The 18,497-nt window shown below is 38.2% G+C and overlaps 1 protein-coding gene across 1 annotated transcript in view; it reads right to left on the reverse strand.

Moving 5' to 3' along the window:
- Nucleotides 1-3,984: 3,984 nt before the first annotated feature.
- The window catches only part of LOC118557695 (zinc finger MYM-type protein 1-like), a 117,154-nt gene continuing 102,641 nt past the window's right edge, over nucleotides 3,985-18,497 (reverse strand). Inside the window, exons 3-5 of the mRNA XM_036127828.1 lie at nucleotides 4,900-4,961; nucleotides 4,559-4,765; nucleotides 3,985-4,122 (exon numbers count right to left, since the gene is read on the reverse strand). Coding sequence (XP_035983721.1) covers nucleotides 3,985-4,122; nucleotides 4,559-4,765; nucleotides 4,900-4,961 — 407 coding nt within the window. The remainder of the gene's footprint in view (nucleotides 4,123-4,558; nucleotides 4,766-4,899; nucleotides 4,962-18,497) is intronic.

The following is an 18,497-nucleotide window of genomic DNA, read 5'->3' on the forward strand; positions in this document are numbered from 1 at the left end:
AACATTGAGGGTGTCAGTTCACTCATGCTGGGAGAGGCTAAAGCGCTTTAAGGGGTGTTGAAGAAAGAAATAAGAGCTGTTAGAATTTCTCTCTTTTTGGCCACTTATACCCATAGGGTCATTAGGAGGGTGCTGACAGCGTTTGTGCTGCACTCTGTATGTGTGGGCATTAGTTTTGCTGTCACTGACAACAGAATGGAACAGTACTGTTGCCATTAGCTGTTAGATTTTCTGATTTGCACTCAGTGGGTGTAGGTTCTCAGGAGCCAAGCTGCCAAATGGCAGAGATAACAGAGAGTAGAGGCCTTGTGCCCCTGTTTTTGTCCTCTCTGATTGAGCTCAGTTTCTCGCAGCGTTCGGCAGCTAAAGTTTATGTTTGTGTTATTCACTTCGTTGGCTTCTCGTGTTTCCCAGAGAGCAAACTTTAATATGAAAACAAATCATGAGCTCAAGGAGTAAGAAAATCTGAAGGAAAAACAATGACCCCAAAATGAATGACTGTAGTAGTTGTTTTACAGCTTTGTTCGAATGCAGAATAAAATGATCAAAACAGCAGGTGAGAAATTACCTGCCCCATCACTAATCAATGTTTTTTTTAATAGTTTCCACAAATGACACAAACAGATGGTGAAACAGAAAAACCAGAAACAACAAACATGGAAATAAACAAGGTGACATTAAGAAAAAAGGCTGAGTGTAGGGGTGATGGGGTGTATTTTGATTTTTCTTTTTACCTTTTTAATCTTTCTAATATAGACTATAAACTAAGACACTTCTAGGAGCTGCCTGATATATATTCTGGTTGTTGTGCGAATTAAGAAAACATGTCTTACAGAGGTTTTGAGAAATGAAAAAATAAATAAAATAAAAAAGGTACAAGTACCATTTGAATTTTTCCACGTTCTGTCACATTTGAACCTGTACAAACTTCCGTTTGTACTCTTGTATCATGGCTTGATAAATATGTAATAAATAAGTGCATAATTGTGTTGAAGAACAAAAACATGGTTTTCAAAGTTTTATTTAGGCCCAGACTCAATACATTTAGAACCACCTTTTTCTGAAATTACAGCATCAAGTAGTTTGAGGTCTGGAACAGCTTTGCAGAAGCAGAAGTTAAAAAGATTCTCCATTAGCTTCAATAATCTTAAACTATTATTTTACTAAAGGTTGTCCAGTTTACAAATTCAAGGAGGAGACCTAAGGGATTAGGCAAAATCTAACACTCTGCCCTCAGTACTAGAGCCCACAATTGATCCCCCTCTTACTAGTGGCTCTTTGTTCCCATGATAGCCACTGCTGCAGTCGACTACTACTTATGCACAAGGTCCCAAATTACTTTCCCTTTTCCATGGATCTGATTTAAACATCTTAATTCCTGTTATTTTTAGTTAATCTTATTATTATTGTAACCTTTTGTTTTTTTAACCTATATAATTAACTTAATACTGTTATTTTAATACAATCAGGGCAGTCCTGGTTTGTATGCACTATATTTTTTTTCTTTTTTGCTGATGGACTGAAAAATGCTACATGAGATATTTAAAGCTTGAAGTATATATATATTTTACAACCTAATGCTGTACATTTACAAATGTCGACACTTCAAAGTTTGTTTACAGAAAAGCTGTATGTATATGGAAAATAAAAAAAAACGCACAGTGTTTGCTAATTAGGTGCCCTCTGAAGTAAACTGATTGCACTGGACTTTATTTGGGAATATTAAAGTAAAAGGTTTTTAATTAAATAAAAATGCACACCACAGCTTTCAGATTTTAATTTGTAGGATAAATAAAAAAAAAAACAAAATAACCCTTTCTTTCCACACTTTTCACACTTACAATGTGTTGATCTGGTACAAGAAGTCCCAAAAAATGCATTAAATTTGTAGTTGCAATGTGACAGAATGTGTCCAACAATTAAAGAATAATCAAATAATTTTTATGTGTAGTACAATTTCGAGTCAAAACCAGCATCATAATGCTTCTTAGTGATTTGCATTCATATTCACCTTTTGATTCAAAGGGGGAAAAAAATAAACATATTGAAACAGTTTGGCACTGAGTCAGACTTAGATTGATGAGTGGACAGATGGGAGTACATAATGGAGCTTAAAATGCTGCATTTTATCACACGGAAAGTGGACTGTAGAAGTATTCCTGTAAATAAGCACTGGCCCACTTGTTATGATGAATGAATATGTCTGGAAATGACACCAGCCTCTGTAATAGCTCCATTCAGCAGGCCCCCAAAAGACTAATACCACCTTACCTCCTCCTCTGCACACTACGATCATACTTCTTCAATATCTGTGCTTTGGGGGCCATAGTGTGTGATTCTGATGAAGTCTAAATTACTTATATCATCCTCCCAGGACAAGCTTTAAACCATTTAGAGAGAATGATACTTCTTTTTTTTTCTGCGCCGGGTTGTTTTCCAACAGTTTACAGAGCTTTTAAACCCACACTGGGCTTTGTTTTCCTCTCTTTGGTGGTGTGTAAAAAATGTAATTCTTCCTTATCATGACCTAAACATGCAGCCGTTCATCCAGAAGCCGACAGTTTTTATTTGCTCGGCTTTAGTCTGCTTGTCTCCTGCATGATGAGAATAGCTAAAACAGAGTCTTTTGAGTGATTAGGCACAGGTAGCAATTCAGTGTTTTTTTTTTTTATCCTCCAATAAAAGTTATTACTATACAATGGTATGCACATTATGTTGTGTTTTCACTCTGGGGCTTAATAGGGTAATCATTTCTTGTCATTTCATTGCCAAGAACTTTAATGGAATTTTGGTATAATTGCAAAAAATGCTAATGGGAATCAGAGCTTTTGGAATGTAAAATTGACGAAAGAAAACAAATATTACGAGGGAAGATAAATCACTAAAAGCGATAGAACTGCGAGTTTAAATGATGGGAATAAAACGGGAGCTGCAGGATAATGCGTTCCTTTCAACACAAGAAGAATGTGTCACACAGTGAGCTTATCCATAACCCCTGTACTTTTCTCATACTTGCAACATAAAAAAAACATATTTTAACATACTTTAAGGGGATATTTTGTAATAGACAACAAAAAGTAATGCTTGATTTTTACAGAGGAGGCTCTTTTCGAGTAATAGTCTGGAAAATGTGCCATATGTATCCATCCCCTTTTACTCTACGTAAAATCCAGTTCAACCAACTGCTGGATCCTTTTTAGTAAGTATACTCATCTATGGAATCAGAATAACAATCAACTTTATTGCCCAGCATTTGTAAATATACAACGAATTTGACTCTGGATTGCACAATGCTCACGATGTGCTTGCCTATATAATAAAACAATAACAAAACAATAAAGCAATATAAATCAAACACACTCTCCAGCACAGAAAACACACATAAACACGCTATAAACAAGCGGACAAACTGAGACAGTCATGCAATGGTGCAATGAGCAGAGTGCAAAGGATGCAGGAGTAAACATTATTTCCACTGCTGTTATTAATATGTACACGTTGGAGGTGGAAGTGATGTACAGGTGCACATACACATACAAACATACATGTCCACAGTGTGAGGATTGCAGAGGGTGGGAATGCTGGAATAATGAGTATTGTATATGGTGTTATGTGTGAGGTGGGTAGATTTACTATACATTATACACAATATGAACAGAAAAGAAACAACATTGATAGAGAATAATGGATAAATAGATGGTAAATGGTAAATGAGGCAGAGGTACTAGGTTATTGTACAGGAGTTGTTCTTCAGCGTGGGAAGAAACTGTTCCTGAGTCTGCTGAGATACAGTGCTTTGTAGCGCCACCCAGAGGGGAGAAGTTGGAACATGTTGTGGCCAGGGTCACATGGGTCATGTTTCTTGCCCCTTTCCCGACTTTGGGTATGTAGAGGTCCTGAATGGAGGACAGGCTGGCACAGATGATCTTTTCTGCAGTCCTGACTGGCTGTCGCAGTCTGGCCCTGTCCGTTTTGGTGGCAGAGTCACAGCAGACGGTCATGGCTGAGCAGAGGACAGACTGGATGGTGGCTCTGGAGCTCCTTGGGCAGGTTGAGCTTTCTGATCACGTGTAGGAAGCGCATCCTCTGCTGGGCCTTCTGGATGATGGTGACAGTGTAAGCCTGATGCTCCAAGGAAGATTTTCAATATTTTTAAATTGTTGACAGAAAGCTAAAAGAGGTCTCCTCTGCACTTTGCCACAAGCTGGTGCCTTGGAAAAATGAGACTAAAGCTGAACTTTTTTGGCCTGCATGCAAAATGGTGTGTGCTGCAGAACAGTAAGTAAGTGAAATGTTATATAATGCTATTTATGTAGTGCTTTTCACAGAAAGAAATCACAAAGTGCTGTACAGAAAACATGTATTTTTATTTATAATGCACTTTACATTTCAAATAAAATCTCAAAGTGCTACAATAGCAGGGGGTTAAAAACAGTTCCCAAAGTATAATAAAAACTAAAAAAAACAAAACATTAAGACACTGTAAAAGCAAAATTGAAATCATAGGTATTTAAAGGCCGTTTGAACTAGGAATGACTTCAGGTGTTTTTTTGAACACCTCCACAGCTTGTGGGGCCCTCAGGGTCTCTGGGAGGGCATTCCATAGACGTGGGGTGACTGCCTGGAAGGCCCTGTCTCCCATTGTGGAGGGTTTGGCCCTGGGTTGGTGCAGGCAGTAGGTAGAGGTGGAGGAGCGGAGGTTTCGTGGGGCCATGTGCGGGTCGAGGAGATCACTGAGGTAGGCAGGGGCAGCTCCGTGTATGCGCTGATGCGTGAGGAGACAGATTTTGTAATGGATTCTGTGTTGAATGGGCAGCTAGTGGAGTGATTTCAGGACCGGAGTGACATGATCGTATTGGCGCCTCCTCGTCAGGACCCGTGCAGCGTAATTTTGGATACGCTGGAGCTTTTGCAGGCTCCTGCCAGTGACCCAGACGAGTAGGGCATTGCAGTAGTCCAACCTGGAGGAGATGAAAGCATGGATCAACTTCTCAGCATCCGGTGAATGGGGACAACAAATGCACATGTGAATGAATTCATAAAATAACAAGCGTTAAAATGCATCAATCAGAGCTTGTTTTTATAGTATACTATAGGAAATTTGTTGAATTTTTTTTTAATTAAAGATCAACAGTTTTCATTATTTAACCAACAGTATTTTTATGTTTAGGTTTAATGCATTTTTTCTTCAATTGGACATTTGATTTTTATAGCAAATGGCATCAAAATGATGAAAAAGCAAGTCGTTTGGAACCTATTGACAAAAAGATACTTCATTTAGCTACAGTAAAATATTCTATACTCCATTAGTTTCTTTCTTTCTGGAAACGTTATGCATATATTGCAGAACTAAATGCATCCTAAAGCTAGCAATTTTAAATTACCTTTACAATTAGAAACATTGACCAAGTTTTACCCCTTGCATTTTTGGTCTAAGTTTTTAAGAGCCAAAGCTGAAGGTGTAAAGAGCCACATGTTGCAGACCCCTGGTCTAGGGTCTACAGCCTGAACAGACAAGTCTCCTCAGGTTTTAGAACAAGTCTTTCAGGAGATTCTGGCCTGAAGAATGAAGTATGCGTCCAGAAAAACAGGAACACAAAAAGTCAGTGATGCACTGAGGGGCCTGACCCCACAGTGCCCAAAAAGTTAGAACTAGAATTTTAACGTCAATACGGACTTTGACTAGACAAGACATTCTAGATGAATAGGTCAGAAGTCTGGCTGCAGAACTTTGCACCATGTGAAGTCTGTTTAAACTTGTTGAAACAAGTGAAAACTGAATCGCAATAATCAAAGTGAGATGAGATGAAAACATGAATGATCGTTTCAAGATCTGATTTTGACAACATTCTTCTCACTTTAGAGACATTTCTAAGGTCATAGAAATATCATAGGTCCCCCCCCCCCCCCCCCCCCCCCCCCCCAAGGACATAGCACGATCAAAAACAACCTCGAGGTTTCTGAGGCTGGTTTTCACAGACGAGCCCAGAGCACCAAGGTGTGCTTTAAAGTGAATTTCCTGAAGTACATCATGCCCTCTGTGACTAAATGGTGGTTGTAGCGTCTAGATGGGATGAGCTGTTTTTTAGCAGAGAAGCTGGTTGATGTTGAGTACATCTGGAAGAAAACCATACAAGCAAGTTTGCTAAGCGATGTTCACAGCTTAGCTTGAACGACTTTGGGTAGAATGTCAGTCTCTAGATGTGCAAGCTGTTAGAGCTGTACACGAAAACACCTGGAGACCATATATAACTGTTTTGCTTTTTTTTTTAAAAAAAAGAAAAGAATCCTAATATTGGAGTTTGTGGTATTTGTGTGACAAAAAAGTTGGAGGGGTCTTAATACATCTTGCGAAAAAACAAATCACATCTGCATCGCACCCAGAAACATAAAACTATAAACTAAAATGATGATTTAATGCTCAGTGTCAGCTATCCATAATTTTATTGGCAGAGGGGATTTGCTACACAGGTAGTCTCACTCTTTTGTACAGCAGGAACTGGGGACTCTTTCAATTACAGGATACATGGAAGGGACATTTCTGCAGCAGGATTGATATGTCATTCTAACAATGTCCAATTAAAAAGGTAGAATGCTTCTATTATACCTTTATTAGAATACTGTGCCCGAAACCGCGCTGAAAGACATGCACCTCCTGGTTAAAGGTGAGACTCCATCAGGCGTGAAATGAGAACAGCCCGCATAAAATAAGTCATTTCCCAATGGCTACCATAATTTGGTCGTTCAATTATACCGGATGTGTATTTCTGTTTCAACGCCAATGAAACAAGCAAAATAATAGGTTTATGGGAGTCAGATATTTCTTTGATGTGATTTATTATTTCTTAACCTCTGTAAACATTTCTAAATTGGTTTTGAAAATTAGGCTTTAGGCTTTAAGACGGCTAAGGAAAACATGTGTGCAATAGCAGTTCTTTTTGGGATAAGAAAACGTTGACAGGAAAATCAATCCACCAAGGAGGTGTTGCATTAAACATTTAATTTCAGACATTAAAAGGGATCAATAAAAACAAACCTGTCTGGTCTTAAAACACAGGTGGTAGTTTGAAATTTAAAATAGTTGTTTCTCTACAAAGCTCAAAGATATTTTAACATTTACTCTCATTTTTTATTATGTGATGCAACTCAGAACCATTAGTTACAGAATATGTATTAGTAAAAGACAAAAGTACACTAAAATGTACCTTTGAACATGCATTTAATCATCTAATCAGATAACAAATATAGGATTAATTAAATAATACATAGATCCAACCCACAGAGAAAAAGACGCTAATCAAAACTAGTTTATCATAAAGATGTGTTTTTTCTCTTTATGGACAAACTTTTGTCATATAATAAAGGCATAATGCAATCATTTGTCTGGCAGTTGACCCTGTCATGACCAGAAAATAAATCAGTATGCTGAAAATTATGATATACTGTAAAACTAAATCTGAGTCCAAAACTGCTTTGAAGATCTGCCAAAAAAATTGTTGAAGTGTAGCAGAAAATAGGAAATAAATCAATCAATATTGTTACTGCAGATTCATCTGCTTTAGGACCACTTAAATACTTCAAATAATCATGCAAATACATTATCAACAGAATATCTAGATCCAAAAACACATAAAACTAAAGAGGTATTTATCACCGATTTAATATCAGTAACAAGTGTTTTGTGTGTATATGAACAAAATCGTTTAATGTCCTAATACCTTTCTTCTAGCTTACTATCCTGAAAAGAAAACAGAAAAATAAAAATGTTAGGCTTAAATTATGCAGCAACACTAAACCTGATTCCAAATGTGCTCCTGAAATAGACAAACAAAAAACTAAATATATAAAAGGAAAAAGTGTAATAAAGAATAAATAAACAAACCACTCCTGACTTATTCCCTCAAGAAAAACAAAAACTTTTAAAAAGCTTTTATGAGTTGCTGTGAAAGAACCATTTAGCTGAAAATCCTTCGGAAAAAAACAAACAAAAGGATTGTATAACAATTAATGTCAGTGTAAACCATACACTCTTTAATCCTTGCAATTTTAATGCCAATGCCCAAATGAAACAAAGTTTTAAACTCACTTATTTTACCTTAAAAAAAAAACCTGCCAAACATTTAATTCAAATTTCAAAAACTACACGAGACTTTACTCAATCATTATGGTCCTCGTGTACCAGATCCGGTTCTGGTAGTTTTGCAAACAGCTGCCGTGACTCTTTTAATTCACCCTTTTCAAACCGAAAGAAAACGGAGCTCCAGTTTACAAGTTTATATAAAAATGAAATGTGCTGCCTATATGCCATGTAACTGGCATGACATAAAAGGAATACTTATGCAAAAAGAAATGGCCCGCAGGTTCTCAGCCCTGACCCAGTTCAGACTTTGCGGGAGGCAAGAAAGCTCTTCATAGCCTCTCTGCTTCTCTAGTACAGTAGAATTGATGGAATACATTACTGGCTGCATGGACTATGACCTGGCACATAAATCAGTGGCAATGAATATGTGTCTGACAAATCTAGAAGAGATGGGTGAAAAAAAAAATGCTGCTAGTTCCCAAGTGACAACACTGCTTAAAAGCTCAAGTGCTCAACAATACGGTAAAATATACAGGCTGATTGAATCTGCACACTCCCACTCCACCAGCTTCCTCCTCCAGTGACTACACTGGACCTAATTATCTCATGTAAGCAGCAGCAGCAGCCGGTGGATCAGCTGCATGTGAATGCTCAAACCTGCCTGTTATTATTCACAATTCAGACCTGAGCAGCTCCGGTTATCAGCAGTTTCTTTTTTTTTTTTTTCTTTCCTGCGTCAAGTCCCTCTTCCTTTTTTTTTAAAGAGCGTAATTGTCTTGACATGCTCATCATGCACAGAATGAAATGTTGATTCCACCTTAATTACCTTCCCCGGGGGTCATCGCTCTGACTTCTGCAGGAATAAATAAAGGATCACCTGCATTTGCACAGAGGAGCTCTGCAATGTGAGTCACCTGCTGCGCTATTTTAAGTCGTGGGCCTAAATGAAAGCGTCCTCCACCATAATTAAACAAGCCACTCTGACACATTTAAACAATTATCTTTCAAAATGCTCAGATCTCGCTAAATCAAAATCTCATTTTAATGATTGAAAGTCAGTCTTGGATTCAGGGGTCAAGGGTCACCCTGGTTAAATGAAATTCGGAATAAATGAAGTGAGTTAATTGAGAATGTCAAAGGAGCCAGTTTGTAACCAGAGATATTGTCTGAGCAGAGTCTGATTAGTTTCTGCGTACGGGTAAATTATGTTATTTAACATTTTTATGAGAATTAATGTAAATTATATTTCTATTGAGAGTGAAGACAAAAAGAGCGGGCAAATTTTAGTCTTGTGCCCTGCCTCTGTTTTCATTGTTCCATTTACATCGGCATCACAAAATCAACATTACTTTGATGCTTCATTTTGTCATTGAAGAGTTCATATTGATGTTATCTGTTTATGGATATCCAATTTACTACCAATCAGGGTAAATTTGAAGTCAAACTGTGCAAATTGCTTTGCGTTTAGACCCAGTAATGCTTTGCTTGCTGCAGACAGCCAAGGTTACTGTATTGTACGTTTCAAAGACAATCTCTGCGTTTTGTATAAAAATCCTCATGCTTTACTGAATTTAGGATTAGTTACTTTCTCTGTTTTGACTTCCAAGAAGAACAGCAGTGATAAATATTTATATTCTAATTATTATCCTTAACACAGCAATTGAAAAATAAAGTACCGTACACTCTCTTTCAGTTCTAGGTCATTATGTATCAAGGCATAGTAGAAATGGTCGAGTACTTGCCAGGTTCTAAAAATATTCAAATCCACCATCAAGCCTACAAAAACACCGGCAACTCCACACTCGCAATGTATTGACAAAAATCATGCCAAAAATATTCAAGTGTGGGGAAAATGAATACAGTCCATAAATCCTTTTGTAGCCTCATATTAAAGTAGTTGTTTGATGTAGGGTGTGAGTTTATCACTCTGTTGTCCGAGAATTTAGAAAAATTGTTAAAAATGTGTTTATGAACATTTATATTCTACGAAAGCATTTCACCTAAGATCTGAACTCTGGCTCATTGGTAAACATATTGTTTTTTTCCCCAGCCATTCTGTGACATGTGGTGCTGGGTGTTTGCAGAACCAAACTGCAGAGAGGAACTCTGGGGCAGCATGAGGAATGTAAGGATTTGATGATAATGAAAGGCAAACTTATAATATGGCACAGAGGAGCGTAGGCAGAGAACCAGGGTAGAGCAATTTTCTTCATGAACGGAAGGATCCAATGGAGAACAATGGCCAACAAGGAACCTAAATACTGATGGAGGTGAGGAGAAGGATTTTGGAAGGTGGTGTTATAATCAGAGGATAACAAGAAGCAGCTGAAGCAGGAGGTAATGAGGGAGACTGATAACTCAAAGGAGCTAAGACACAAGGAAACTCAAAACCAAAGGGAAGACAAACAGAGATCTGGGAGAAATAAACCAAAACAAAACAGGGAACAGAACACAAGAAATAAATACAAAACTAAACCTAAAGGAATGAGCTAATATAGCAACACCTGGAGAACATAAATCACAGGACAATTATGAAAACAGAAGTAGAACAGAAGCACAAAAAACCTATCATCCAAGTATCATGACATTCTGTTTGTGATTATTTCCTGTTCGATGCGCCAGTCCAGACTAGCCTCACCTGCCTGACAGATTTGATCTTAGCTTGTGGTATACAAACAACTTCAATGGCAACTTAATGACTACAGTGTAATCAGGTCATGTGGCTACAAAACAATAGCCTCGTGAGACCATCCTGATCTCGCGAGCTTTCAAGGTTTCACTCGCAGATCAGTCTGGCTACTCTCCGTTAAAGAAAATTTGGAGCCGTTCACCAAACGAACGTCCAATCAGCGTTGGCTTTGATGCGGGTTGAGGTGTGACGCAACGGGAAGCGCGGTAGTTCAGTCTAAAGAACATGGCGGCTTCAGCCGATGAAACTAGCGTTAGCGTGGCTATCGAGCAAATTTAATCGGAATTACAGAGTATTTCTTTGCTAAACTAACGAGCCTTTACCTGCAGCAGCAAGAGTAGCTTGGCTTGTGGTTGTGTTTTCGTCGTCGCTCGTAACAGAGCGACGAGGAATCTGATTGGTTTATTTGGCCCGTCTATCACCAACATAGGCCAATCAGCTAACCAGTATTTTCGCCCCTTCCCAAAATTACTTCAACGGAAGGTTTCCAGATGGATATGCGGAGCAAATCTATCTGGCGGAGTCAGGTAAACAAAACAAGGCTAAACCATCACCTATCCTAGTAATTGTGCCGATGTGTTTTCTCTTTATTTTACACAAATCGTTTATCTTCATGACCACCCTTCCAAATTACGGGTTAGTTGCTTGGTCCTATTATATTTTTTACTATCATAAACATTAAGACTGAACATGCTAAGTAAAGCCTACTGTGTCTGTGATTTGACCATCAGGTTGTTTTTTAAATTCCTCTGAGCATTGCAAGCTATCAACCTAATATAAATGTGCTCAGAGAGTAGTATTTGGGGACAATTTACAACCGTCAAAAATATTTAACATTTGTGAATAATCGTTCTTGCTGTGACACTTCAAATTGTTTGAGAATAGTCATTTTCCCCCTCTTAGCGTTATGTTAACACACAGTACATGTGCTCCAGACCAGCTTACTACCTAAACTGGTGGACACCTGATAATGATCAAATGATGAAGTGCATTTCACTGGAGGCACCTGGCTTCTGTTTTCTCTCTGAAATCGCATGGAAGCAGCAAATATGCATAGTTTTTCCAGACACCACTTATATGTCTGTATATGCCTATTATAGAAGTCATATTTAAATGTTTTCATCCTGGAAAGAAGCAGATGCTTTTTATTATGTCCCCATACATAAGACCCCGGATCTGAAACTGGTGCACTTACTTTGTTACCATGATTGCAAATTGAACACACACATTTCTGTGGACAAGTCTGTCCATTGTGGTACCTTAAAGGTAGAGGCTGCAATTTTTCCACAAATGCCCATCTTACCTGCTCTTCCGCTCCTCAGGGGGATCGCATGAAAAAAAATGTCCCAAATACATTCTTCTCTTATTTCTTTCTTCTGAGGCCTTCCTCTTTTTCTCATAAACTTGTAAGACAGCTTGCTTCTTGGGACTCTCAGCCATTTTCAAAGTATGCGGTGAGAGCAGCGGAGCTACTACGCTAGACGTGCGTGTACTCAGCCAGCAAGCAGAAACTAACAAGAAGCGTTGTTAGTTTCCGCCAATGACATAGAACCAATGACATAACACATTGGTGTTGTGTCTGTGCGTCACAATTACCATGTCGGACGACCAATAGGTAAGGTGATACCCCCAGAACTCAAAGGAGAGGGAGGTGAAGACAGAACTAAAACTCTGACCAATGGCTGCCCTTCGGTGCGAAAGGCAGGGATTAGTTACAGGTTTTACAGACGAGCGGCTATCGCAGAGGTCTAATTTATTTTGTAACCTCGACTGAATACATTAAGTATTGACAACTCTCAGGATGGAAGGACCATTTCACCCAGTATAACAAAAACGTGTTTCTGAACAGGATTACCAAGTATAACTTTAAATTATGCAGATCTCTGCTCAAACAAGCCACAGGTGGATGTTCTGACAGAAACCGGTCTGATCCATTCAAATGTAAACAATGAACCAAATGGCATAGTTGAAGCAAGTAAAGTTTTTCAAACTCCTGTATAAAGTTTTCCAACTCTGAGACAGACCTCTGTGTTCCTTTTACTTTAGCAGTAGAGTTTCGTTTAGAGCGCTCCCATGGAGGCCATATTAGGCCGGCCTGTTTCTTACTGTTGAATCATGAACGTTGACCTTAGGTGAGGGGAGTGAGATCTGCAGTGCTTTAGGTGTTGTTCTAGGTTGTTTTTTTTTTTTCTGACCTCCTATATGCATCATCAATGCGCTCTAGGGTGGCAGGTGGGGGATTACTTTTTCACTAAGAGCCAGGATGTTTTGGATAATTTTTTTTTTTACAATAATAAATGAAATAATACTTTTGAAAACTGCATTTTTGCATTTAGTCAGGTTGTTTTTTTCTGATGTTAAAATTTGTCTGGTTATATGAATGATTTAAGTTTGACCAAAAATAAAAAAAAATAAAAATCTGAATAAAACTGTAAGAGGAAAATAATCTTTCACAGCACAGTGACTCTATGGTACGTTGAAAAGTATCAAGACAATATGTATTGGAAAGCATGTGAACACAAATGGCAAGGGACAACTTTGATTTTATTTACCAAACACAGGTCAAGGACAGTTATATTTTCAACAGCTTTTCCACCCAAACTACAGTGATTCATGAAGAAGGACTGTGTCCCACCTACATTATCTTGACCTTTTTAACAACTCTGTCAGATGTTGAGTATTTTATTTATTTATTTTTATTTTTTTATGGAACGGAGGAAACACTGCTGAGATGTATGAAGCAAAGAGACCAACCCCACCTGCTGACTGGTGCTGCTTCCAAAGTGAAGACAGAGAGCAGGGGGCAAATATCGCCCCAAGACAAAGGGTCTGTCACAGTGTAGCCAATGCCAGACTGATTTCACGCTTGATGTCCCCCAAAGAGAAGAAAGATGTGTTATTATTGCCTGCAGGTGTATTCCCCACCAACAGGGGTCACTCTGACTTTAGCACAAAAACACAACCACGTAATGGAGTGGGAAAGATGATGACGTTAGGGTGAAAAGGGTAATCACGATGCAGTGTGAATGAAGGTGATTTTGGAGGAAAAATTACACCCCGTGTTCAAACATGGGGATACGGCTTGGGAGACGAATGTAGACATTTGGGGGCAGAGTGGATCAATCCCCACAAATTAACTGAGCAATAATCAGATAGACGAAAACACAGTGAGATAAAAGAACATTGACAATTGGACAGGAGGGCAAATCTCTACTGTTGTCCAGATTGCAAAAAAAAGAAAAGAAAAAAGAGAGATTTAAACAGGCAAAGTGATGCAGGGACTCCAGAGGAGATGAAAACCGTTCGGTTAATAGACTTAAAAGTTCCCATAACCAGACCCCTCTGTGACCGATATCGCAATCTGATCTACAGTGAGAGAAAATGGTTGCATTAATCCATTTTTATTACTTGGTGAACGCACCCCAACAGCCCTGACTTCTCATCAATCATTCACACTATACTTCTATTCCCCAGTAAGCTGCCCCTGTGTTCCCTTATTTTCCTCCTTCCAAATTCTCTCTTTCCCTGTCACATTCTTCTTCTATTCTGTCTGTTCTCCAGTGTCAGTCCTCGGGGCTTCGGAGCACAAGTTGAGCGATACATTAAAGATGAATGGGCATGCATCTTCACATAGGATACTCTCTTAATTCTTTGGGGGAAATGAAGCGTGTTCCATTCTCCGTTTGCTTGTCTGTGTTGGTTAACAATAATATTTTGCTTGAGCTAGAGTTTTTTTTTTTTTGTTTTTTTTTTGAGTAGTAAGAGCCAAAGATGTAGTCAGAGAAAAGATTTTACCAGCCAGTTATCAGTCTGGGAAACTTAATATTAAAGCTCACGATTGTTTATAGTTCTGAGACGTGCTACATTTTTACTCAAAATGAATAAACTCTATGTCTCAGAGTAAAAACAAAGCTTTTTTGAACCGCAGTCAGCTGAAGAGCAGTTGCTTTGCATATTAGCTTAAAATAAATGTTCCAATCTGGATTTTTCCCAGTAGTCAATTGTCATCATGCATGGCTTTTCATTTCTCTGAAGAAAATTATTAATAAGAAACCTGCTATTATGAAAATAATAGATTGTGATCTGGAAATCACCTCATGTGGTTTCAAGGCCGGCTGCCCTGTGGACATAGCCACTGTTCCTCCTTCAAAATTATTTCTAGCTTTTGAAAAAAAATATATATATATACCCCCCCCCCCCCCCCACTGCAGATAGGAAAACAATTTAAGTTTTTCTGTTTAAGGATAAAGGCGTTGATTTTCACATGCAAATTATAGCACTCTCTCGTCTCTAACAGATGTTTGAGTGTCTGCGCTGAATATTGGGTGATTAACCCTGGATTTTGTTTGACTAAATTTGGATGCTCCAGATTCCCGTTTGCACTGATGTGGAATGTGGGCGCTGACGTGCAGAATGGAGATGCCTCTTCATCTATTTTTCATGTCTGCCAACCTCATGAAAGTATATTCAAGGAAAAAGTTATGAGAAACAGTAAGTTATCACAATGGAATGTGTAACAGTGTATTACTGAATGCCGTAAGACTCAATTTACCCCATTTTTACTTTGCCTGTTTCTTAGAACCAGTACTTTATATTCTGTATGATTTCACTACAACACTTTTACCACAAAGTAGGGAAAGGGTTGTCCAAAGTTAACCAAAGAATTTATACTTTTCGGAGACCTTTTTGCCATTGTTGCATGTAGATCCTATTCTGATTTGATAGAATATAGGTTGTTGAGTTGCTCAGGCCTTTTGTAATTGTTTTTGAAAAGTTTTTATGGCTAAGATTTAGAATCGGCAGACCTGGATTACTAGTGTACCAATTTAGACTCAATACTCAGAGCTATGATCTGTCAAATATGTTAAAACCAATGAATTAAAGCTATAGTTGGTAATCCTGTTCAGAAACACTTTCTGTTACACTGGGTGAAATGGTCCTTCCATCCTGACAGTGGTCAATACATTATGTATTCAACAAAAGGAGGTTAGAAATTTGGTCCGAATGGCAGGGATTGGTCAGAAGATTGGTCCTGCCCTCACCCCCCTCTGTCCCTCAAGTTCCAGGGGTATCACCTTATCTATTGGTTGTCCCACATGCCAATCGTTCTGACACGCTCACATAACGCCAATGTGCGTGCACGTTCCTTGTTGTTTGTATCTTCATTTGTAAAGTGACCTTGAAGGTTTGAAAGGCGCTTCTAAATAAAATGTATTAAACTAACAATAAAACAAATAAATGTATTAAACTAACAATAAAACAAATAAAACATCACCAAGCCAGCAAGGCTGCACATGCGCTCTTCTAGTGTTTACGTATCCAGTTGGCTTGAGTTAGCGTTGGTGTTAGCCGTTCATTGTAGCTCCGCTGCTCTCTCCGTATACTTTGAACGTGGCTGAGAGTCGCAAAAAGCAAACCGTGTTCATGTTTATGAGAAGAAGAGGAAGGCCTCAGTACAAAGAAATAAGAACAGAGTGGATTTGGGAGATTTTTTTCACGTGATTCCCTTGAGGAGCGGAAGAGCAGGTAAGACATGTGTGCAGCTATTCAAAAGGGACTTGGGGAAACTTATGGAAAAATTGCATACTGTACCTTTAAGCAATACTTTAGCTGTTGAACGTCTAGAGTTCACAGTTCTATTGACTACCTACTACTACGTTTCTCTTGAGCATTTTAGTAGCCAACATCATTTCAACCAATTTTAGCTTTCTATATAGCTTACCTGTGATAAGATCCATTTTAAGCCAGTTTTTAGACTTTTAGTGTTATTTCCACCTGCTTAAATTTACTGGAGCTATATTTGCGTACTGACTTCTTTAAAATCAAGGCGGCAAACAAACAACTGCTGGGACTGTCATGGATGTGTATCTGTGACGGGCCTGTTGTGAAATGCAAAACTAAATTGGAGTACAGATGAGAGACAACAGCTATATGAAACAAATAGACTTTTATACCTCATGTCTTTGCAATTGCTGAGCTATAATAGCACCCTGTTTAACCCCTCTGTCTGCTGACCTCTGAAAACCTGTTTGGAAGGAGCTTTCTGGATAAACAGGCTGAACGCTCGTACTTAAATAGTTGTATGGCGATGCAGCTTCAAGATAATGCTGTCTTTTTTCTTGGTGCTGCCTTTATTTTATTTTTCAATCACACTCACACCTAAGGGCAATTTGGAGGGACCAATTAACCTCACAGCCATGTTTTTTGGACTGTGGAAGGAAGTAGAGTAGAACCTTCTTGCTGCAAGGCAACAATGCTACCTACCATCTGGGCCACTGTGCAGCCCTCAAAATAACACAGCACTCTATATTTTTAGTCCCATCCCAGTTCATGGCCAATGACAGTTTTAGACGCATGTTCCCCATTCAGCCTCCGGTTGTTTATGTGATTTTGAAAAACAACGTGGGCTGTATAGATGATTGATTTTATGGAAACCTGGTCTGATAGATAGATAAGGCATCCCTCTTTGGATGGAGCAGCTTTTATTTGTAAGAATTTAGTTGAATCTATAACACATCAAAGGTGTGATAATACAGGTTCCAAAACAAAAACAAAAATCAAAGAGGAGTAAACAATGAAGGTCTTTAAACACCCTTCTATCTTATCAGGACAAAAGCCATGCATATTTCAAATGTTGATTAATCAACATAAGTACTTTCTTTGTTAAATAATGATTAATTTGCAATAATCATTTGTCTTACAGAAACATGAAATCAACAGGCGGATGATTTGGAGTGCCAACCATCTTCCAATCAGATTCGCTGAATGCTCCTTGGCTGATTATTAGTCATAATTGCTCATTTCAGTGGAGAATGTGTTTTTTTTTTTTTTTGCTAATTGTTATTTAAAATAAATTAATTCTGACTCTACTGCAATTAAATAACAAAAATGAATCTGAGTATGTCCAGCTACATGGCATTCAAACAAAGTAGTTTGAATCACCAAATGATTCTTCTATATTTGCACATGAACTCATCCTGTTTGACTTACACAATGCCTTGAGATGACAATTATTGTGAAGTGGTGCTACATAATTAAGCTGAGGGGGATTTTTTTTTTTTTTTTTTAGAAAGCTGTCAAATCATTAGGAATGTCAGACTCATGAAAGGGACATTAGCCATACAAAGTTCTCAAACTAAAGTGTCTGCCTCTGTGTGTTTATGTGGTTCACTGGACTGGCTACAGCTCCCTTGTGCAAAGTTGAGCTGCAGCTAGAGCTCCCCATGTCAATATTGGTGTTTACATACACGCTCAGTGTCGACTCATTTTGGTCTTTTTCTAGGACATAATCTCGCTTTATGCGGAACGCACAAAACATCTAACGTATTTGCTCTCATTTATAGACAAATTACCATATCTTTGTGGGGTTCGACAAGCAGATAACTCAAAGTTAACTGGCCACCTATAGTAAAACTTGTTTCTCAAGAATTTTCCTACCAGATCCAATGGTCTTCGAGCTTTATCATCACTTTAGTTTAGCTTATAACCAATATTATAATTTTAACCTTGTGTAGAATACAGAAAATCCACATTAAATTAAAACTTTTTTTAGGAGGATGTTTTTCAAAATACATTAACTTTATGTGCCGTATCATTGGTCCTTTGTATTAAAAGGCAGCATAAAAGCACAAAATAAATATGACAATTATGCCAACAAAGATTGCATATTCACTTCTGATCAGCACTGCATCTCTATAATAATTTCAGCACAGATTATTAATGAATTGT

The sequence above is a fragment of the Fundulus heteroclitus genome, chromosome 3, assembly GCF_011125445.2.
Source record: "Fundulus heteroclitus isolate FHET01 chromosome 3, MU-UCD_Fhet_4.1, whole genome shotgun sequence".
Lineage (NCBI taxonomy): Eukaryota > Metazoa > Chordata > Actinopteri > Cyprinodontiformes > Fundulidae > Fundulus > Fundulus heteroclitus.